Source organism: Podarcis filfolensis (assembly GCF_964270895.1).
Source record: "Podarcis filfolensis genome assembly, chromosome: 11".
Classification (NCBI taxonomy): Eukaryota; Metazoa; Chordata; class Lepidosauria; order Squamata; family Lacertidae; genus Podarcis; species Podarcis filfolensis.
In genome coordinates this window covers 43,131,571-43,154,028 of record NC_139613.1, presented here as the reverse complement: position 1 = coordinate 43,154,028, position 22,458 = coordinate 43,131,571, and the positions used below count along the sequence as shown (strand labels likewise).

Genomic DNA, 22,458 nt, shown 5'->3' with positions numbered 1-22,458 from the left:
AATATCAAAAGGGTGTGGTCAAGGAAGGGATGGAAAAGTGAAGTGATTCAATAAAGAAGGGACACATTATGAATGAGAAATTCCACAAGATAGATTCCAGAGGATTAACCAGTCAATAGCATCAAACACCCACACACGCACCCCAAAATTGACCTAACACTTAGGTGATATTTTGGTCTCAGCTTTCCAAGAAAAGAAACTCAGGCAGAACACCAATCATATATACATCGAAAGGACAAGTACATATAGAGATGTCTGTCAGCATGTTTGCTAGCGAGGGTTATTTCCCTTGAGTTTGCCACAGGTTCCTAAGGGCAGTAGCAGAGGCAACCAGAGAGCTGGGGAGAGACATTAATATCACACCCTCACCACATCTCTCTTAGCTGCCCCACCACCAAAGCTTTCAACTGAATTGCATAATCTGTTGATGGCTACTTCAGGGATATTCTAAGGTGTAGGCTGTTTCGGACAGCTCACACCACAATAAACCAGTTAGTTTCAGGGTCACAGAAATGTTATGCCTTTTGTTTAGAACAGCTGTTCCTCAAACACTGTATGGATTTCTAATTCAAAGTCAGAAGAAAAAAAGCATTTCCGGGAACGTACCGTACTTTTCACCCTATAGGACGCACTTTTTCCCCTCCAAAAATGAAGGGGAAATCTGTGTGCGTCCTATGGGGCGAATGCAGGCTTTCGCTGGAGCTTGGAGAGCGAGAGGGGTCGGTGCGCACTGACCCCTCTCGCTCTCCAGGCTTCAGTAAGCTATCAGCAAGCCTGGGGAGCCCGCGGGAGTTCCCGCAGGGCTCCCTAGGCTGCGGATAGCAGCCTGCTGCCCGGAGCACGGGGCGCACTGAAGCCGCGGCTGGTGGGGGAGAATAAAATTTTTTTTCTTTATTCCCCCCCAAAAACTAGGTGCGTCCTATGGGCCGATGCGTCCTATAGGGCGAAAAATATGGTATCACATGATTCCAAGCAAAAACAATTTTGTCCATTTTAAACATTGTAAGAGGTTGTTTCTTTTCTAAAAAGAAGCAAGCAAGAATACCTGTTTTTGAAAGAGGGTAACTGATGTTAAGTAAGTCTTCCATAAATGAAAAGATTGGTCCAGTGATATTTAAAGCATAATCAGCAGATCCATTTTTAATTGCATCCTTCCGAGCCCAAATGCGTATCTATGAATATGCACAGAAATGGTTATTTTGGACAACTGATGAAAATCTGTTTCATATCATTAGGCCTTCTTCAGTGGCCATGAATTTGCACAGTGACTTTCAGAAAAAAGAAAACAGGTATTTAGCAGAACTCCTTAAAACTTCATTGCATTTTAGACCTCTGTTCAGGCTGCCTTATCCTTTGCAGACCACCACATTTTCTTCCATGACATCATGCACCCTGAAAGTCTTGTTCTTTAAAAGCTTAATTGCTCCCACATCCGCATGCAGTTGTGCCATGTATGCTTCCAAACAAAAGAATGAGTTTGCAGGATGAAAGGAAAAGGGAAACGGTTGCTAGATGGTGGGTGCCACTGCTAGGTTTGTGCATGCTCCGTGTCAGTTAAACATTTGACAATCCACACACCAATGAATTCATTTCTGTGTTATCCAGGACTACATAAGCAGTCACTTGAAAAGCATTGTGTATCTGCTCCACACCATGTTTGTCGTGACTACAATTTGTAAGAACCATTTACTACCTGGATTACATGCAGCCAGTCACCAATCAACTTAAAAATCTGCACTGAGTGAGAAGGTATGAGTTTGTTAAGCAGCCACAAAATGCTGCCTGACTCTTGATGAGCAGGTGGGAAATTCTGTAGAAGGGGTAATGGAATGGAGCCTTCTGAATTGGTGCATTCTGTTAATATTTTGGATTATCAGACATTTGGGTAAATGGGAGTACTAGCTGCTTAATGGTTAGAGATATGAGGCTTCACGAGGGAAACTTTATATAATCAGTAGGCTGCTACAGACAAGGTTATCCTCCTTAGCTAGACAACACAAGCACTGATAAAGACCTTGGAAAATGAAAAGCCCCAAAACACAAGCATCTTACTCTTTCCCCCATAGTGTAGATCAGTGTTTCCCAAACTTGGGTCTCCAGTGGTTTTTGGACTTACAATTCCCATCATCCCTGACTACTGGTCCTGCTAGCTAGGGATGATGGGAGTTGTAGTCCAAAAACAGCTGGAGACGCAAGTTTTGGAAACACTGGTGTAGATCCTAAACCGTTCTGCCCATTTTGCAAGTGACAAGATAAATCTGCATGGGCAGTTTGGGTAAAACAGACAGTGGGACAGAGTTCCACAAGAGGCTGTGGGCTGCTTTAGCTGAGATTCCTGCATTGCAGAGGTTTGAACCAGATGACCCTCAAGATCTCTTCCAACACTATGATTCTGTGATGATATAATGGCCCAGACTGACAGCCTTTTAAATGGGATTATATCAGTTTAATAAATATTTAAAGGAGGACTCCCAGCACCAGTCAGCTGACTGGTGCTGAAAGCATATCTCCAAGGAGTTCCCTGTAATCACTGATTTAATAGTTACAGCAACCTCATTTGAACTTTGACAGCTATCAGTCACCTGCCCTCTTAATGTTAGGTGATTGACAGGTGGGTGGTCCCACTCACCTGTCAAAGATGGCCTGCACGGGATGAGGGAGATGAGCATCCAGCACGCCAGCTAGATCTGGGTCATCTGGTAAACCAAGTCTGGGACAGCAGTGCCTACACGTTGTGAATGATGTTCTAGTAAGAGAACCCTATTCCAAAGGTGGGCTGGCACGTGGAAAGCAGTCTTCTAACAAACTAATGTTTCTCCACTAAAGAATCTAGTTGTACTGTGCTTAAACAAAACCTGATCTGGAGAAACCCTGTTCTGAATAAGATTGACAAAGTGGGAGACGGGAGTAGATGTAGCATATTAGTTTTCAGTATGCAATTTATTTTTTAAAAAAACCATTTAATCTTATACCATAATTTAAACATCAGTGCATATTGCACAACACATAATTCACTCATAAATGCAAGTATATGCTGCTAAAGTCTATAATAAATTCAGCAGACTTATTCACCTCATTGCCCCTCTCCACTGTGGTGACATAATCAAAGTTACAGACCGCAAAAGCAGTGACATATGTGGACATTTTTGGTGTTGTTTCAAATGTTGTGACAGTCCAGTTCATCAGTGCAGTCCCATTACTCAAAGTACTCAATGTGCTCTCATTCACATCTTTATACTCAGATACATCTATAAAAGAACAATTATTATAGGCATTAATACTGAATATTATGGCAAATTTGCTCTGTTCAGAATGGAAGTCTAAGGGTGCCTTCTATATAGTGACCGCTAGATCTAATAGTCAAGCTGTACTCTTGTTTCCTGTGTAAAAAATGCCATGGCCAACCGGGGTTTCATCAGATTCCTAGGTTCCAGCACTAAAATTTTAGGCGCCTAGATGATCAGGGCACCTGGGATTTTTCCAATCCTGGCTGCAGCAACTATAATAGCAACAATATTAATAATCCTAGTACCACTGCCATTACTAACGGGTCCCACCACACAATTAGAAAGTCCCACATTCCCTTACTTACCCTTAATCGGCATGTTGGAAAGCACTTTATAGCTTGGGTGGTGAACAATACTGATGTTAAAGGTAGCTTTCATTGCAGGTTCATCAAAGCATGGGTAAACCCTCCTGGCATCTGCCGGTTCTAGGTGCGATGCGACCAACCACCTAAATTGAGAATATGAATAAGTTTAAAGTCAATAGCTCGTAGTCTGGGGGATGCTCCTGAATCCATCTCGGTCATTAGAGGCCCACGAGACCTCGGTGGCTGGGAATCCCTTTTACCAGCTTTGTGGTTTCTGCACCGGGATGAACAGTCTTTCATGAGAGGGTAACCTGTGGGATTACTTCAATGCAATCTGCCCTTGAGGCTGGCCCAGGCTGAGGTTGGTATACAAAGCCCTGTACAACCTGGAACACTGAGGTCCAGCGCCAAGGGCCCTTTGGCAGTTCCCTCGCTGCGAGAAGCCAAGTTACAGGGAACCAGCCTTCTCGGTAGTGGCACCCACCCTGTGGAACGCCCTCCCACCAGATGTCAAAGAGAAAAATAACTACCAAACTTTTAGAAGACATCTGAAGGCAGCCCTGTTTAGGGAAGCTTTTAATGTTTAATTTTAGTGTTCTGTTGGAAGCCGCCCAGAGTGGCTGGGGAAACCCAGCCAGATGGGCGGGGTATAAATAATAAATTATTATATTATTATTACTGGGACACACGCACTGGGTTCCACCCAACTTTGACATTACGTGGTGGTGGGGTGGCCTGACAGGGCCCGGTGTGGCTGCAGGTAGGCCTGACAGGGCCTGTCGCACCCACAGGAGGGCCCGATGGGGCCCGTCACACCCACAGGAAGGCCTGATGGGGCCTGCTGTGGCTGGGGGTAGGCATAGTGGGGCCTGTTGCAGCCCATTACAGCAACAAAATATTGAGGGGGCCCAGCCCGCTGCTTCAAACTTTTTACCCCCCCCCCTATGGAGCCCCTGGCCTGGGACCTGGATGCATAAAGGATTGCCTCAGCTCATATATCCTCAATCCTCCTGTGGATACCATATTATAAGGAGGAATTGGGCCTTTAGTGTGGGCCCCTACTCTTTGGAATCCCCCACACACACATTGAATACTAGACAGGCACCATCTCTGCTGTCTATCTGGCTATCTAATTTCTTATTTAAACAAGACTTTTAAAAATGGAGATTTGGTTTTTTAAAAAAATCCCAGTCTGGATTTGTATTAGTATTGTTTATAGAAGTTTTCGTTGTTTTATCAGTTATGTATAAACTGCCCTGGGTAGTTATTTATAAATGTAATAAATAAAATAAGATAGCCCCAATCCGGTCATGTGTGTGGAAACAAACTTCCACATGCAACCCCAACCTTAGTGGTATGCAAGAGAAGTTATACAACCTGATCCCTGGAGCTGTGTGCAGTTTTTAAAATAAGTTACAAGCACACCCAACAGCTTAAGGAGTGAAAGCTATTGGGTTAGCCATTGTCAGGGAAGGAGTATTCGGCTTTACTAGAAGGAATATATACATTGGGACAGACTCAGAAGTCCTTTTGTTTCTCTGTTTTCCTGTGTGTTGGGAGAAATTAACCGGTTCTACTGAATGCCTCCTTCACCCCAAACTGAGAAAAATGCTCTTCTCAAGTTAAATAGCTCACGTTGACTCACAATATATATTAGTACTTCCACATAAGCACATTTATACCCCACTTGGACTTTAAGAGTAAGTGACAAAGTAGAAATGATTATTTATGCTGCAGGACAATGCAGGATGCCAAGCCAAGGGGGTAGAAGATTTATTTTTTTAAAAAAAAATTATTAACTGGCCAATCACATCAAATTAAATCACATCACATAAATTCCAAATTACAAAGCCAAATTTTTAAATTTTGTTGGGGTAACCCATACTTCAAGATCCAAAGGGGGATTCAGATCATCTTCTTATTACTGCGTTAATGTCCAAATCAGTTCCAATCAGTCCAAACAAAATTCATAATTCTATCCAGTCTTATCTTGGTGTTTCCACATCATATCTTGTTCGTATAATTTCTATTTTTCCTTTACGATCTCTTCTGTTAGTCTCCTTAAGCCGATAAGCAAAATAATCCTGTGTGGATTTCCCGTTCCTCCACTAAGTCCAGATGGTTTCCATATATCTCCTTCGTAGATAACATCGCTCTTTCCATCATAAATTTGGCATTTGTCGCTCTTAAGTCCCACCGAGAAACTGATCCACGATATGTAAACAACTCTATTTCTCTCTTTCTCCTCCCAGACCCAAGAGCTCCAACAATGCCTCCCAAAATGGCGATGGCATTTTTAACTGCGTCATTCCAAAACTCTTAGCTTTCCAGCTTCATCTTGAAACATTGCTTTGGTTCGAAAGTTTATCTCCACACAGCCTTAAATCCACAGCTTAAGTCCTTAGTTTCTGACTCATTAGGGGAGGGGATTCTTGTTAAATCACATAAGAAAAAGGAAGGCAGGTTTTTTCCCCCCTCCGGGGGTGGAAGATTTAGAAGATCCATAATTAAGAAGATCCATTTTGGGGCGCCCAATTTTGGCCTTGATTATATTTCCATAGATCACGAAAGTCCACCCCTCGCTTACAAGAAGTGTGAATTAAATCTGCTTTCCTGACAAGACTAGACCATTCTTCCCAAAAATCATTGTACAGAGTTTGCTTTAAAAAGTCTAAGCCTGGGCTATGAAGGACAGAACAGCTGTGAGGAAGAGGAGAACAGGCAGCCTGTTAGAGCATCATTGCAGGAGAATCACATCCTTCAGGCAACAGAACACAACACTGAAAAGGGACTCGAGTTAATTCAGGGAACTGAAGTGTCAGCATATTGCATGGCAATGCAATCAGGATTCTGACGTTACCATATGGGAAGTTGTTTAAAGTTACGTGTTTTTTCAAGTTTCAAACTCTCATCCTAGATCACTACACTTGCTTGCACAATTGTGTCAGATATGCACATGTCCATGAAGGGTAGTACAGTGGTACCTCGGGTTACAAACACCTCAGGTTACAAACACTTCAGGTAACAGACTCCGCTAACCCAGAAATAGTACCTCGGGTTAAGAACTTTACCTCAGGATGAGAACAGAAATCAAGCGGTGGCGGCGCAGCAGGCCCCATAAGCTAAAGTGGTACCTCAGGTTAAGAACGGTTTCAGGTTAAGAACGGACTCCGGAACAAATTACGTTTGTAACCAGAGGTACCACTGTATACAAATTTAATTTAATAATAATAATAATAATAATTCCCCCCTGTCTCCAATACTGCAGTTGTCCAGTGGGGCTGGTGGAAGGCAGGGTGGTTCAAAAGTAGGAGGAATCCAGTGATAGGCAGTTAGAGCCAATGATAGGCAGACCCAACTCATGTTGGTCCCCTCCTCTTCCCTGCAACAAGTCCAATAAGAGCAATTCGGAGACTGAGGAGAAGAAGCAAGAGGAGGAAAGCAATAAGGAATACAACCCCCTCACTGGCAGCAAGCAAGAAGGCAGGATGGTGGGGCCTGGGGCTGAAGCCAGACTGAGGTTGCTGGACCAGTGCCCCATTTGCTCTAATAGAATCACAGAACTTTAGAGCTGGAAGGCACAGCAAGGGTCATCTAGTACAGTCCCTGCTCCTGCCAACCTAGCAGTTTGAAAGCACGTCAAAGTGCAAGTAGATAAATACCGTATTTTTCGCCCTATAGGACGCACTTTTCCCCCTCCAAAAATGAAGGGGAAATCTGTGTGCGTCCTATGGGGCAAATGCAGGCTTTCGCTGAAGCTTGGAGAGCGAGAGGGGTCGGTGTGCACCCACCCCTCTCGCTCTCCAGGCTTCAGGAAGCTATCAGCAAGCCTGGGAAGCCGCGGCTGGGGGGGGGGAATAATTTTTTTCTTTATTTCCCCCCCAAAAAAAACCTAGGTGCGTCCTATGGGCCGGTGCGTCCGATAGGGCGAAAAATACGGTAGGTACCGCTCCAGCGGGAAGGTAAACGGCGTTTCCGTGCGCTGCTCTGGTTCGCCAGAAGCGGTTTAGTCATGCTGGCCACATGACCCGGAAGCTGTACGCCGGCTCCCTCGGCCAATAAAGCCAGATGAGCGCCACTACTGGACCTAATTGTCAGGGGTCCCTTTACCTGTACCTTTAAGGAAAAGCGGGATGTTCCAGGATCAAACAAAAAACCTGGACAGCTTCTGCACATTCGGCACCTGCCGGGTTCTGGGAAAGCAAGCCCGGGACCGCATACCTACCTGCTCTCTCCTTCGTCCTTATAGGTGTTCGCGAAGAGCCCGTGGAACTCCGGCTCGGGCTGGATCTTGCCCCGGAAGGCGAGCTGCAGCTCATAGAGGGCGCCCGCGCTCAGGTTCGCGCGCAACTCCAGCACCGCGTACTCGTTCCGCGGCGCTTCCCACAGCTCGGCCACGCCGACGCTGCTGCTGCTGCCGTTGGCGGCGGCGGCGGCGGGTCCAGTCAGGGGCCCGCAGACGGCGGCGCGCTGGTAGACGAGCCCCACGCTGTGCAGCAGCACGGCGTCCGTGTCGCGGAGACACCGCACGGTGATGTTCACCTGCCCCGAGTGCGTGCGCGGCTCGGGCAGGCCGGGCGCCAGGTGCGGCCACAGCAGCAGCGAGTAGTGCAGCGGCTCCAAGTCCCCCGGCAGGCGCCAGGCGTCCCAGGCGCCGGGCGGCCGCGCGGAGGGGTCGGCGCTGGCGGGAACCTCGTCCGTGGGCGCCGCCGCCTCGTCGCCTCTCCCTTCCAAATCCCGCGCGCAGCGCCCGTACAGGATAGCCAGCACCAGCAGCGCCAAGAGCAGCGCGCCCAAGAGCAGCGCCAGCAGCGCGGCGGACTTTTTGCCCACGTAGAAGCCCGAGCGCAACTTGACGGTCATGGTGGCCGGTTGAAAGCGAGGGGGGAGCCTGAGCGACTGAGGAAGAAACTCAGCACAGGATAAGGCCCCCTCTTCTGAGGCGGGGAAGGGTCAGGGCCTCTTCTTCGCGGCCTCAGGGGGTCGTCGGTGGAGGCGGGAGCGCCAGGACTGCAGGGCTGGAGCCAAGCAAGCTGTTGGCTGAGGTGCTCTGAACGCGGCACACCCCGCCTGGGCGCCAAGAATCCATCCTTCCTTCAACCCCGCCTCTTCTTCCTCCCTTCCTGGGAGCTCCTCATCTGAACATCATCTCCCAGCAGCTGACTGGAGGCGAAAGCCCTCCCTGGTTCCCTGGAAGGGTGAGGAGGACTTGGAATTGCTTTGCATCCTCCGAGACTCCTCTTGTAGTCCAGAGCCCATACTGGAAGCTCCAGCAGGAGGGGCTTTTTGCACATTCCTCCTCTGATGCAGCTTGGAAATCGGGCAGGGAAGGTTGAGGGGGGAGTAGGACACTCCCTCAGCCCTCGCTTTAGATGTTCAGGCCCCTTTAAGGTAGGAACACAGCTCTTTTCTTTCTCCCTAATTATATTCCCACACAACACATGTTGGGGACTCCTGTCCTGGGCTGTGTAAAGTGGGTTTGATGCATCCCAGGTGTGCACCCTTTTCGGCTTCATCAGCACGACCTTGTACTCATCCAAATAAATGACAGTCTGCAGTTTCCCCGTTTAAGTTGCGTGTTCCCGATCCGTGGATAATGTGGTGAAGGGAAATACAACAATATAAAATTGTATGTTACCCAACTGATGGTACTGAAGTGCATGGTGTAGGTGAGTTTGTTTGTTTGTTTGTTTGTTTGTTTGTTTACTTATAACATTTTTTCTGGATGCCATCTATCTAACTCTATTCCCATTGACAAGGTGCTCATCAGTGGGCAGCTGACTGGGCCAAAAAACACAAGACTTTGGGTTTTTTAACCTGCTGTTTTGTATAAGTCTGGTGTATTGGAATAATTGAGAAGAGTTGCCATATGCCCTCTTTTTCCAGGACACCTTTTCATGGGTAGAGTCGTCATAGCAATCCATAGTTAAAAGTAGAAGTCGGCAACTGTGTCCTCTTTCTTTCTCTTCAGAATATGGCAACCCTGTCCATCTTCAGGTATCTCAAGGGCTGTCACACATAGGATGGTGCAAGCTTGTTTTTCGGGCTAGTACCCGAACCAATGGGTTCAAGTTACAAGAAAGGATATTCTCACTTAACATCAAGAAGAATTAAGAGCTGTTTGAGAGTGGAACAGACTCCCACGAAAGATGGTGCACTCTCCTGCCTTGGTTTTAAGCAGAGATTGGATGGCCATCTGTCATGTATAATTTAGCTGAGATTCCTGCATTGAAGAGCGTTGGACTAGATGACACTTGGGGTCCCTTCCAACTCTACAATTCTATGAAAAACAATTGGCCATGCATGCAGATAAACAAATACCTGTGCACATGCCCACAATGGACATCTGGTTTCCTGAACTCAGGAGACGGTGGGGAAGTACAAACTGAGGAGAGGCAACAACAACAGCCCACAGTGAAATACATTCCATTGAGGACTGCCCATGAGTGTGGATGGAAAACATTGAGATAAGAGTCTAAAGTGCTCATGTGTGGATGAATGCGCACAAAAGCACACTTGGAAAAATAAGATCTGTAGCCACCCATGTGTGCATTGGTACTGGATGCAACCTTGAAGGTAGGTGGTCCATGCAGTGCTTAAGACCACTGAATATACATACAGAAGCAAAGGAACTAAATCGCCAGTCCCAGTTTGTGACATGTGCACCTGTGCCATACATGTGATGCAAAACATGTTTCGGTAATGCACCTGTGATAACAGTTTTGTGTATCCATGTAAAGAACTTTTGGATATCAAAATCTATAAAGAAGCACTCTCCTTACAAGCAGAGACATAAAGCACACAGTGTAAAATCCAGAAATATTGCAATGCTTGGGGGTGTGGAGGGACCTTTAGTCAGACAAGGGATTTTAAACTATACTAGCAATGCAAAATCATTTACGCTTTTGGAGCTGATCCCCCCCCCTTCAACCCCAAGAATGCAAATGTTTATGTCTCATTCTCCTAAGTATAAAGCTAGTAAATGTTAATATGAGAAAACAGAGGGACAGTTTACATAAACAAGAGTTCATAAAAATGTGTACAATGTGGTGCCCAGATTATACAAATAACCTGTATTTATGGGAGCACTGAGCTAAATCCACTGCTGAGACCCTGACCACTGCTTGTTCACTGCCTATCTGCTCAACCCTACTGTTTTGAAGACATCTGGAAAACAATTTAAATGCATGCAGGAATGCAGAACTCAAGAAAGCATTAGCATTCGTTTTGTTAAATACTAGTTTACATTATCATATCCTGGTTTAGTTCTATTAGACAGCCTCCATCTGCTTCTTATATAAAGGACACCAGTTGCTGCATATCACCTTACATCTCAGTCATCACCATATTGATTATGATAGAAAAGATGCATATACAAAAAAACCCCAAACCCTGAGCATGCATTATGTTTATTTGCTGTCCTTCTTGAGCCACAGACAACTTTTCCATTCCTCCGTCACCCTAAGCACAGTTTTGAAATCCTGTTGAGTAAAAAAAAAGACATTACAAGAGAACTAATGTTCAGGGATGGCAATAAACCGTACTGCTGTGTGTCTGAGTAAAAATAATGGCTTGACCACAGGTAGCTATGTAAAATAGGGGTAGCCAACATAGTGCCATCCAGATGTTATGAACTACAGTGCCCATGATGAGAGTGCCCAGTGGTTGGGGTTGAAAGCTCCCTTAGAAACCCAACTGAATGCTCCATGTCGGCCAAATGAGCCTCAAAATTCCTCCCATCTCCAGGCTCAGTCAGGGATCAGATATGTCTGGCACTTGCAAACTCATAACAATGTTCATATTAAAAATACGGTAACATATATCATCATGCTGTGTGTGTTTATGCAAAGAGTGCTGCGAATCGGCATGGAAATGAGGGGTGGTCTGTGTGCAAGGGGGAGCTGAGAAAGAGGAGGAGCGAGAAAAAAAGAGGTAAAGGTGAAAATGGTGTGCAAATGAGGTTACAAAAAAAAGAGAGAATAGGAGGCGTAGGAATGGAATTGAAAATAAAAGCAGGGGCATGATGGAATCTGAAGAATAAGAGGGGTGGTGGCTTCATAATTGGCCAAAGGGTGAAAAGGGTGTCTAGCAGCTGCAGTGTGTGGGAGGAGGAAGATGCAGGAGTGGTTGCATAAAAGCAGGGAGAAAGACACGAAGGTGCAAAGCAGGCCTGCAGAACAGAAGAGAGAAGTAGCTTCAGATATGAAGTTGGGGAGCTGAAAAGCAAGCTTAGAAGTTGAATGGGGTGAGGAAGGCAAGTTCTAAGGGGTTAAATGTTGGGAGTTGGCAGACTGAGTGAGCAGCCTCTAGTTCCAGCAATATAAAGCAGCAAGTGGGACAAGTGCAACAAAATTGGACAGTGTGGAATACTCCTGTTTAGTGTTCCAACAGCAACAATTTATTATTTATACCCCACCCATCTGGCTAGGTTTCTCCAGCCACTCTGGACAGCTTCCAACAAAATATTAAAAATACAATAAAACATAAAACATTAAAAACTTCCCTAAACAGGGCTGTCTTCAGATGTCCTAAAAGTCAGATAGTGGTTTATTTCCTTGACATCTTATGGGAAGGTGTTCCACAGGGCGGGCGCCACTACCGAGAAGGCCCTCTGCCCGGTTCCTGTAACCTCACTTCTCGCAGTGAGGGAACTGCCAGAAGGCCCTTGGTGCTGGACTTCAGTGTCCGGGCAGAATGATGTGAGTGGAGATGCTCCTTCAGGTATACTGGGTTGAGGCCGTTTAGGGCTTTAAAGGTCAGCACCAACACTTTGAATTGTGCTCGGAAACGTACCGAGAGGTCTTTCAGAACCAGTGTTATGTGGTCTCGGCAGCCATTCCCAGTCACCAGTCTAGCTGCCGCATTGTGGATGAGTCAGCTGTGTCCTCTTAAATACTCAATTTTATTCCTCCTCCCATTTGGTTTTGCATTTCTTCTCCCCAACAGTCAGTCTGCATTTCACAAACACAGTGTATGCTCAGTCCTCGTTAAAATGTTTTGGAATTTCCTTTAGAAGATCATGCTCTTTTTTGTACTTTGGGAAACCTCAGAGCGCTGCTAATTCATTCCTCTTGTTTGTCGGCGGTGCCATTTTGGCTACATAAGCACCAGCCCCAAACAGTGCATCCTTTTTTTTCCAAAGGGAAGTTGCTGACACTCGATTTATAAGTTTTGTTGCCCTTTTCCAGCTTTCCAGCTGTGCGGTATCATTCTGAAGTGCAGAAATACTATTACAGTGCTCCAGATGTGGTCATACCATAGATTTGCATGAGGGTACTATGATATTACCAGTTTTGTTTTTTATTCATTTCTAATGATCCCTAAATCCATAATGTAGCTATTTTGCAGCTGTTGCAGCAAGCTCTCCCCTATTAACCCAGGATCTCAGTCACCACCAGTTTTGACCCTCTTAGTAATTACGGAGTCAGGAAGTTTTTCCCTGGGGTGTATCGCTTCCTTACATTGAACTACAGATGCTGTTTTAATCCCCATTCACCCAGTTTGGAGGGATCCTTTTGGATCCCCTCCCAATCACCTGAATAATTTGTTGTCATCAGCAAACTTGACCATCTCACTGCTCACTTCAAACTCCAGAGAATTTATGAACAAGTTTAAAAGCATTGCATTTATTTATTTTTTACATGTCAATTCAGAAAAGTTTCCTGGAGGCAACAGGCTTATAGAATCATGATCCAGACAAATAGTTTGTATCTCACCACAACATGTGGTTGCATATCAACTGTGAATAGAACTGGCCAGAAATCTATAGTCTTTGTTCCAGGTCCCATTCCTGGCAGAACATCCAGCCTTCGTCATCTTGAGGCTTGAGACGGACAGCAAGCTGGATAGCACTGACTGTTGCTTAATCATTTTGTAGAGGCTCCATTTGTTTCACTTGAAGATGTTTAATTCTTGGTGTGATGTAAAGAGTGGGGTGCCCTTTCTGCATTTTAACGTTTTGCAAACAATTGAACATTATCTCACAAACATCTCCATTTTCCTCTATGGATCTGTGGCCCGTTTGAATGGACAGTTTTTTTGAGATTTTGGAATGGGATCAAATAAATACACATCCAGTCCAGCAGTCCATACTGTGTCATCTTCAGCAGTAGTGCCCACCTGAATTACAGGATGCACAATTTCAGGGCTATCTTAGTGCAGACAGAATGATTGCTTCCAGACAACCTGCTTATCAAGCATTAATTCTGATTTGTTTGCAGAGAAGTTAGATGAGTCAAGCAAGTGTAAATCTGTCCCTTCCAGTACATTTTTTTACATCACTTTCCTTCTTGTAAGAATCTGGTCTTTCGGGAAAGTGGGCTTGTTGCACAAGACCAAATCAGCTTTAATTATGCAGCCAAAATTTGCTGGTATGTATTTGAATCCCACAGTCTGGAAGCACAATATGAAAGCAGACCATGTTTTACCTTCTAATCAAGGTAGAATTTATAGTATCTGCACCAGGCATAGGCAAACTCGGCCCTCCAGATGTTTTGGGACTACAATTCCCATCATCCCTGACCACTGGTCCTGTTAGCTAGGGATCATGGGAGTTGTAGTTATGCAGCAGAGAGCTCAAGCACAATTGCATTTGTTTTTACTAAAACATAGTTTATGGGAATCATCTCTCAACTTTGGAACTAGTTCTGTATTAATAGGAACAGCTTATAAACCTCAGAGCAGTCATTTAAAGTTATGACATGCAAAGCCACGACTTAGAAGTGCCAAGACTTTTGTTTTGCGGTTATTGTTGGCATGACTTTACACTTAGTTTGTGCTATTTATCTCAAATGTTTTTCCCAATTCATCAAAGTTGTTAGACATAAAAATACAGCATAGATGCTAAAACCAGGCTCAGCTACTGATACTGTTGCACAGCCTTAAGCCTGCCTTTGTCTGACTATAAGACTTTGGAAGTGCAACAAAATACAGATTTATTGTAAACTGGCTAGAAGTCTAAAAGAATCCCTTTTAGATCAAATCTGATGGTTATTAGTATTCAGAGAATGCACATGGAAAATGAAAATATGGCACACATCGGCTCTTCTACGGTCAATTCAGTTTCCAGCTTCATCAACCATTAAAGGAGGAATCGAGCCTGCTCTCTTCTCCTGCACCTGTTCCCTCCTCTTCCTGTCACATAGACATCTTCACAAAGATCCTGATTTGTTTAAACCAGCTTCCAATTGTGTTTTGATGTTGTGCGAGCTTAAAGTCAGTTGCAATTCCACTTCTGCCTTACAGAAGAGCGGTTACTGAGTAGGACTGGAAGCAGCCACAAATTGATTATCTTCACACCATCTATTTCTCACAAGTAATTGTCTTGTTTACCGGTTGAGCGTTTTATTTAATCCTGCCAAAAGACTGGAAATATATTTCTTATACACAGTTTCTGCAGGAGTGGCAAAAAGTGAAAACCAGAAACCAGAATTCTGTAGCTCATTTATGTTCCTGGAAGTGAGGCTGACAGGGGTAATTATTTAAGGAAAATATTAAGGCAGATTTGGCTTGTTCTGATTGTTTTTCTGTTGAAATAACTTTCCCCCTCACTTTTGCAACTCCGATAGCTACTCACAGGGAGTCACCGTCTTAGAATGAAGATGAATGACATATGAATCATGTGAAGGACTCTGTCCCAAAGGACCTATGGGGAAGGAATGTTCTTAGATAACAATGAGTAAGCCTGCTGTGACATTGTTGTAGGAAGATGGCTTCAGCGAATGGGGATTGATGGCATAATTGTATTTTGATAATTTACAGTGCAGATGATTCTCATCTGCTTAGACCTGAGAGAAGGCTGCTGGCTTGCATTTCAGCTTCTTTTCTGCACACCCGTCTCATCCTTCCCTGCTGTTCTTAAGATCATTTTTCTCTAGAAGCCCCATATCATCTCACTTCTCGAATCTGCTGCCACCAGATTTGTTAAAAGTATTAATGTTGATGATGCAAATCCCTCTGTTACCTCCATTTCCATTTTTTAATTTTTATAAACCATTGGTGGGTGGGCGGGGAGCAGTAAGGGAAACAATTTTCTAGATTCAGTAACTGCTGAGTAAATTCTGCATGAGCTATGTAGTTCAGGATGAGCAGAGTTAAATCTTAACTAATGAATCAACAGTCCTCCTTTCTTTGGTTTGAATTAAAAGCACATGATAAAAAGAAATAGGCAGATGCTTGTGATCTTGCCAGGCTTATTTTTCCAGCTGGAAGTGTGTTGTTCCAGCTATGATTATTTGCAGATGAATATTCTGAAATGCATTACCGTATTTTTCCCTCTATTACACGCAGATTTTTTCTCCTAAAAAGTAAGGGGAAATGTCTGTGCGTGTTATTGAGCGAATGTGTGGTCCCTGGAGCTGACAAGCGCGAGTGAAGGCAAAAATCAGGCAAATATCAAATCGTCCGGAGAAGGGAGGAAAGGAGGAAGCTGCTGCTTTCCTGCATTCTGCCTCAGGGTCTTACTGCCCACCCGCTTCTGTTTCCTTACTGTGTTTGCTCAAACGGAACAAAGAGCAGAGAAAACCCCTCCCCTCCAGGCAAGCAGAGCGTCCTTCCTTCTAAGCGTCTGGGACTCGAAGGCAACATGCAGGTTGGGGGGGGGGGAGAGAGAGCTGGTTGGCTTGTGGGGGGGACTTTTGCCTTCCTTTCCTCCCTCCGGTAAAACCCCTCTCCTGCATTCTTAGCCAGCTGCTTCTCTGCACACCCCTCTCCTTGTCGCTTCTATGTTTTTCCTTCCCTCCCTACTTAAAACGTGGTTCCAATCACGGATCCGCATGGATCCTCAGGATCTTTGCATTGAGTCACCCCAAATTCACCATCAGATCACATAGCATGTCCATGGCTACAGCCTGCACCAAAAAAATCACGCACCCACTGTTGCCTGGGGCTGCAATGGTACAAAAACGTGGTTACAAAGCATGGATCCACATGGATCCTCAGGATCTTTGCATTGGGTCACCCCAAATTCACCAACAGATCACATAGCATGTCCATGGCTACAGCCTGCACCAAAAAAATCACGCACCCACTGTTGCCTGGGGCTGCAATGGTGCAAAAACGTGGTTACAAAGCATGGATCCACATGGATCCTCAGGATCTTTGCATTGGGCTACCCCAAACTCACCATCAAATCACATGTCTGTGGCCGCAGCATGAAGCACAAAAATGATACATCCACTGTTTCATTCAGAATTTTTTTTTCTTGTTTTCCTCCTCTAAAAACTATGTGCGTGTTATGGTCAGGTGCGTGTTATCGAGCGAAAAATACGGTATTTCTATTTTTAAGGGATAGTCAAGGTGGTGAACTGAGCCATTGCAGATTGTCTTGTTTATATTATATTTAGGAGAACTTTGTTACAGCACTGCATAAAACAATTTCAAAATACACCAACTCCAAAATTGCAGCGTTTCCTGCAGCTCTTAAACGCTTCATGTACTCACCTGTAAGGCAGCCTTTAATTTCAGATGGAAAACAACCTGAAATTAATGGACAACATTAGCCCACTGAAATTCATAGGCAGTATTAGCAAGTCTAGTCAGTGGATCTACTGAGTAGATTCTACTCTCAGAAGAACTTGGTTGGATACAACCCAGTCTAAATAAGTATTGTTGGTTATATCCATCGGATTCTAGCTTAACCTCTTTTGGAATCTGCTAGCACATTCTTATCTTTATGAGAACCTTCAGGTGTCTGAAGACATCTGCCATGTAACAGAATTTTGCAGCCAATAAGAAGTTCTTGAAGCGCATAGTTACGGTCAAGATAATCAAACTTAACCTCTAATCTAATGCAAACAGATTGTTCTATCATTTGCAAATAGACTGTGTTTTCCATAACCGAAAGGCAAGCACATATGATGTTTCAAAAAATGTCCGAAACCCACAAGATTAGGATAAGAATGTGAGCATTTGCAAATAATGTAGAAGCAGCCTTTCAGTTTTCTGTATTGCAGTCATTAACCTATGACTCATAGGAAATCCAAGAGCTGTATGCATGTTTGGCACCCTTTTTGAATGCAAAGAAATGGAAATGAAAACACACTGAACTACTTTGAAGTATATTATTCATCTTTTTTTACCTTTTCTAACCCTATTAAAAAACCCCAGAATAAAACCAATTGTTACAAGTTTCTTTGTGCACATTGTGCAAATGTTTTAGTGCATCCCGAGAAGCCAGGACCTGACGCTAGAGATTTTCTCAATTTTTTCCAGACACATTGGAGCTTAGCACTGGCATGAAAAACGGGTCTGGAGTGGAGCAGCAACTCAGAGGAAATCCTATTTATACAGGCACAGCATAAAGTTGGCTTCCACAGGTACATTTTGCATCTTCATTGGATTATATGTCATCACCTCTCCGTACATTAAGAGAATAAAGCTGTTTCTTAAAAAGACATGCTGAAACATTTAAATGTATGCCATGTTAGAACTATATAGAATTTTCATATAATCATGGATAAGCTAGAATACCAATTAAATTTAAGGTTCACATAGCCTCCAAGAATCCCCTACATCCCAGTTCCTATAGTTGGTTCTAGTTCAATAGTTCAACTTAGCCCATCTTCTTAGCTTGCAAAGAATTTGAACTTTTAAAAATCTCGATGCAGTTATTGGGGAAAGGAACAGAAAATCCCATGGACAGGATAGCATAAATCTGAATTTAGCCTGAGGAATGATTAAGTAATTCTGCATTCCTTCCCCCCCCCCCCCCAAGAGATGGGGAAGCAAAGATGTGAAAGAAGCCCTTAAGGAGCTTTGAAAACAAGAAGAGCAATCTTAACCATGGTGTATATAGTAAAAGGAAACCAAACAAAGATTGACGATATTGTGTATCTGTTTTTCTAGCTAGGCTTGAGATTATGGCCACCCACTTAGTGATTATAGAGTTTATGAAAATCTTAACAGAAATGGTTAGGGACAAGGCAGGAAGCAATTAATACACTGAATAAGAAGTGGTCAGTGAAATGTTCTGGCAACAGCCTAGAAAACAGAATCAGAGAAGCCACGCAATATGAGATGTCGGAATACATTTGTAGGGGTTGTATGCAAACTGCTCCATAGAACATCAAGTTTATCTGGTTTCAGGCCCAGTTTTGGAACAGAAACTGCCTTGGTTGCATGATAGATGACCTTTGCAAGAAAGGGTCTGGGAGAGTACAATCCTATCTCATTCACCTTCCCATAGCTCAATCACAGCTACAGGGATATCCTGGACTTTTCTGTTTTCTATGGGCAGCTCTCTCTACTGCTGTGGAGAAAAACAAGGAAGGACTGAAGTAGGGGTGTGAAAACTGTGTAATAGTAAAGGTAAAGGTACCCCTGACAGTTAAGTCCAGTCGTGGACGACTCTGGGGTTGCGGCGCTCATCTTGCTCTATAGGCCGAGGGAGCCGGCGTTTCTCCACAGTTTCCGGGTCATGTGGCCAGCATGACTAAGCCGCTTCTGGCGAACCAGAGCAGCGCACAGAAACGCCATTTACCTTCCCACCGGAGTGGTACCTATTTATCTACTTGCACTTTGACGTGCTTTCGAACTGCTAGGTGGGCAGGAACTAGGACCGAACAATGGGAGCTCACCCCGTCACGGGGATTCGAACCGCCAACCTTCTGATCAGTCACTTCTTTCATTCATTCAAGCCTTGATAGCTCCTCTCCCCCAGTTTCTGTGGCTTGCCCCTGTACGCCTTGCTTTTATTGTTTTGCGAAAGAATGAAGACCAACATCTTTGCTGAATTAGAGAATGCTAGTGTAATGCAGTCAGAAAGCACCCCATGCCTTCAGAGTATTTTTAATTAACATTAAGTATGAACAAGACTTAAAAATATTCTATGTAAAAATAAAAAAAAGATACGTTGTGCCAGCTACAAAGCCAGGTTCCTGCATTTAAACCAAAAACCATATTTGCAGGGTTCCTATTCTTTCAGAATCAGCTTGTCAATAAACTTTAACTGGTCTTTATCTACATTTAGACCCTGGGACTACATTTATGAAACTGAGAACAGCAGCCAACATATGCTTAAAGCTTTTACAAGAGTTTAATTTCTGGTTGTCAGTGTTTTTTGGGCTTGGTGGTAGAACCTCTTTGGACAAGGCAGAAGTGAACAGAGAGCAGATATGTTCCCTCACTAACTCTTCTGGGCCTCATAATAAACTTTGATATCCTCCTGGATCTCTGAAGTTGGCACTGGTTGTCTTCAGTACCCAGCTTTGGGTCAGCCTTTTCTGTCCCAGGTTCCCAAAACCCGAGCTCACTGCCTTCCTAAGTGCTTAGCCATTTTAAGTATTACCCACATGCAGCCTAGCGATAGGAAGGGTACTTTTATTTTTCACCCCAAAATACACACGTTCAAGAATTCTCCAAGTTTACCTCCCCCTAACCCTTCCATAGTGACCTTTCTAGTCAACATTGTGCCTTCAATGTGTTTGTAGACTTAACTCCCATAGCCCTAGCCATTATGGTCAATTGTCAGAAATATGGGAGTAGTATCTGGCAATATCTGGAGGATCCACATAGGGTACCCCAGAGAACAAAGCTGCCCCTTACACCAGAGAGCTCAAACAATGTTCTTGATGAGTTATGTCATCTGAGAAAACTGGGACAACTGAGAACCATTTTTTTTTCCTACAGAAAGTTTTAAAATAACTGAAAATTAGAAGACAGTGTCTTTTGGAACATGTTCACTTGAAATTAGGTCCCTTTCATCCATGAATTAAAAAACAACCACCAGCTTTACAAACATATTATGAAGCCTTCCATAACATGGAAAGGCTTGTTTCCAGACCCAGTTAGTTTCCAGATATACAAGTGTAACTGTTTTCCTTCCAGTTCTATTCAGACGTGTGCTCAACAATAATTTTCATACTTCAAAACTAATCACCTTGCTCACAATGCAGATGGTTATGCTGATATGCCTGCAATATTTCAACTGAATACCCCAAAATACAGGTGCTCCTTCATTAAATTGTTCCAGTATTTGTTGTGGAAAATCTATCTGAAAACAATGCCTTGCGTACTCAAATCCTCAAAATCTCTCATGCAACCTATTGCTCAATACCAATTATCTAAGTGAGCTTCTGGTTCTAGGGAGAATATGTTTGATTACATGGGTGTGGAAAGAAAAAGGCAAGAGGTTTCATTAGGTCCTTGCATGCAATAAAAATCCAGCCAAGAAGCTTTATTTGAAACAGGCTCAGAGAACTCTGAATTTTAAGAATCTTAAACTTCTTTCCAAATAAGTATGTTTGTCACTTTTCGGTTTAGCTAACCAGATACAAAAGCTATTTAGTTTTTTTAAAAATCCCAACCCTTAATGCATCTACTGTATAGTTATTTCATTTTAAGTAAAAATTATGAAAAGGAGGTTCCAGAGTCCTATTAAATGTTAGGCTCCAGGGTGTTTTCCTTTACTGTTCTCTGTTACTTAAAAGTTCTCTGGCTGCCAGTGTAAGGGATGTTGCACTAGTGTAAAGGCAAGAATAATGATTGTACAGTTTGAATGATTGTACAGTGCAGCAGCTGTGCTAGTGAAAGCTTGTGCAACAGGAAGTATTGGGGCTACAGCAATCTGTTACGCAGCCAGCCACAAGAACCATGCTGGCTTCCTGTGCCTCCTCTCGTGTAAGACATTTTGCTACTGCAACTAGTATACTGCTAAGGAACTTTAATTTAGCACTACACTGAATTCCTCCCTACACTGCACAATTGCAAATGGTTTATATGATCCAATTTTAATACAGTTTTATATTATGTGCTGTTATTACTGTAGGAACCCAGATTCTGCACATAGCTGTCAACTTACAGCTTTGAAAATAAGGGACCAGCAGCCTCGAAAATAAGGGATCAGCAGCCAAAATAAGGGATTTTCTGGGCACATGTATGTTTAACTTCTGAGCCCCTCCGAGCCAAAGGCAGAAAGACCAGCCGGCAGCCAAACGAAGCCTCGTCAATAAGGGACAGCAGCGGGACATGGCGCTGGGATAAGGGACTGTCCCGCCAAATAAGGGACGCTTGACAGCTATGATTCTGCAACAGAACTTCTACACTGAATTTAAGTCAGGATTTCTGACTGAAAACTAGCATATCTGTGGTGAGAGTTCATCTCAAGTGACATATACACTAGACTTTAAGGTTAATACAGTATGGAACAGTCATTTATTGCTATCCACAAAGGTAACAAACAAATGATTGCAGTCCACATAGTTATGACTTTATTTAAAAAGCAAGAGAAGATACAGCTGAATTGCTTTCATGCAACATTTAAATCAGGATCTTAAATAACTTGAAGGAATGTATACAGAACTGCTGTACTAATTACAGAGCTTAGTCTATACAAAAAAACATGTCATACAAAGTAAATAAACAGTTTGAATTATTTTTCCAGAACATTATATGCTTGCTTTAGATGGGCACAGGAATTTTATTTGGAAATCACAAACCACCCACTCTCTTTAAATTCACTAAGCAAAGCACAATCAACTTCACATAATTTTATAAAGGATTTCTACAGGGTAACATGACCTTTTATTTAAACAGCGAAACAGTGGTTTGGTAAACATTTGCGATCAACTTCTATTTCTTCTTCATTTTTACCTGGAGTGCACAATTTATTTAAAAGAGGGAAGGTTTGGCACTTTTATACTGATGTCACCAATATTTATATTTCTTGGGATCTCTGGAAGATTCATATTCTTTACAGCTGACACAGCCCGGGCTGGGGCTCCTGCTAAACCAGCCTGTATACAGAAGAAAAAGATATCACTAAGATGGCGCACATTACACTCAGTCGCATACCACAAGGATGACTTTATTACCATAAATAATTATACACAGACACCAAGACTCGAGATTAGAAAAACCAGATGGTATTT

At 43.6% G+C, this 22,458-nt stretch overlaps 2 protein-coding genes and 1 long non-coding RNA gene across 5 annotated transcripts in view; 1 reads left to right on the top strand and 2 right to left on the bottom strand.

The window, feature by feature from the left end:
* The window catches only part of LVRN (laeverin), a 41,267-nt gene extending 32,328 nt beyond the window's left edge, over positions 1-8,939 (bottom strand). Inside the window, exons 1-4 of the mRNA XM_083576665.1 lie at positions 7,818-8,939; positions 3,593-3,735; positions 3,073-3,248; positions 1,046-1,172 (exon numbers count right to left, since the gene is read on the bottom strand). Coding sequence (XP_083432791.1) covers positions 1,046-1,172; positions 3,073-3,248; positions 3,593-3,735; positions 7,818-8,455 — 1,084 coding nt within the window. The 5' untranslated portion in view covers positions 8,456-8,939. The remainder of the gene's footprint in view (positions 1-1,045; positions 1,173-3,072; positions 3,249-3,592; positions 3,736-7,817) is intronic.
* The window catches only part of LOC310745059, a 14,937-nt gene continuing 1,323 nt past the window's right edge, over positions 8,845-22,458 (top strand). The window contains exons 1-2 of the long non-coding RNA XR_014539877.1: positions 8,845-8,983; positions 17,804-17,907. This is a non-coding gene — a long non-coding RNA (uncharacterized lncRNA). The remainder of the gene's footprint in view (positions 8,984-17,803; positions 17,908-22,458) is intronic.
* AP3S1 (adaptor related protein complex 3 subunit sigma 1) overlaps positions 21,776-22,458 on the bottom strand; it is a 23,607-nt gene continuing 22,924 nt past the window's right edge. For 2 of the 3 annotated variants that reach the window (XM_083577217.1, XM_083577216.1), the window contains exon 6: positions 21,776-22,323. In XM_083577217.1, coding sequence (XP_083433343.1) covers positions 22,195-22,323 — 129 coding nt within the window. In that variant the 3' untranslated portion in view covers positions 21,776-22,194. The remainder of the gene's footprint in view (positions 22,324-22,458) is intronic. The other variant, XM_083577218.1, reaches the window with a different exon arrangement.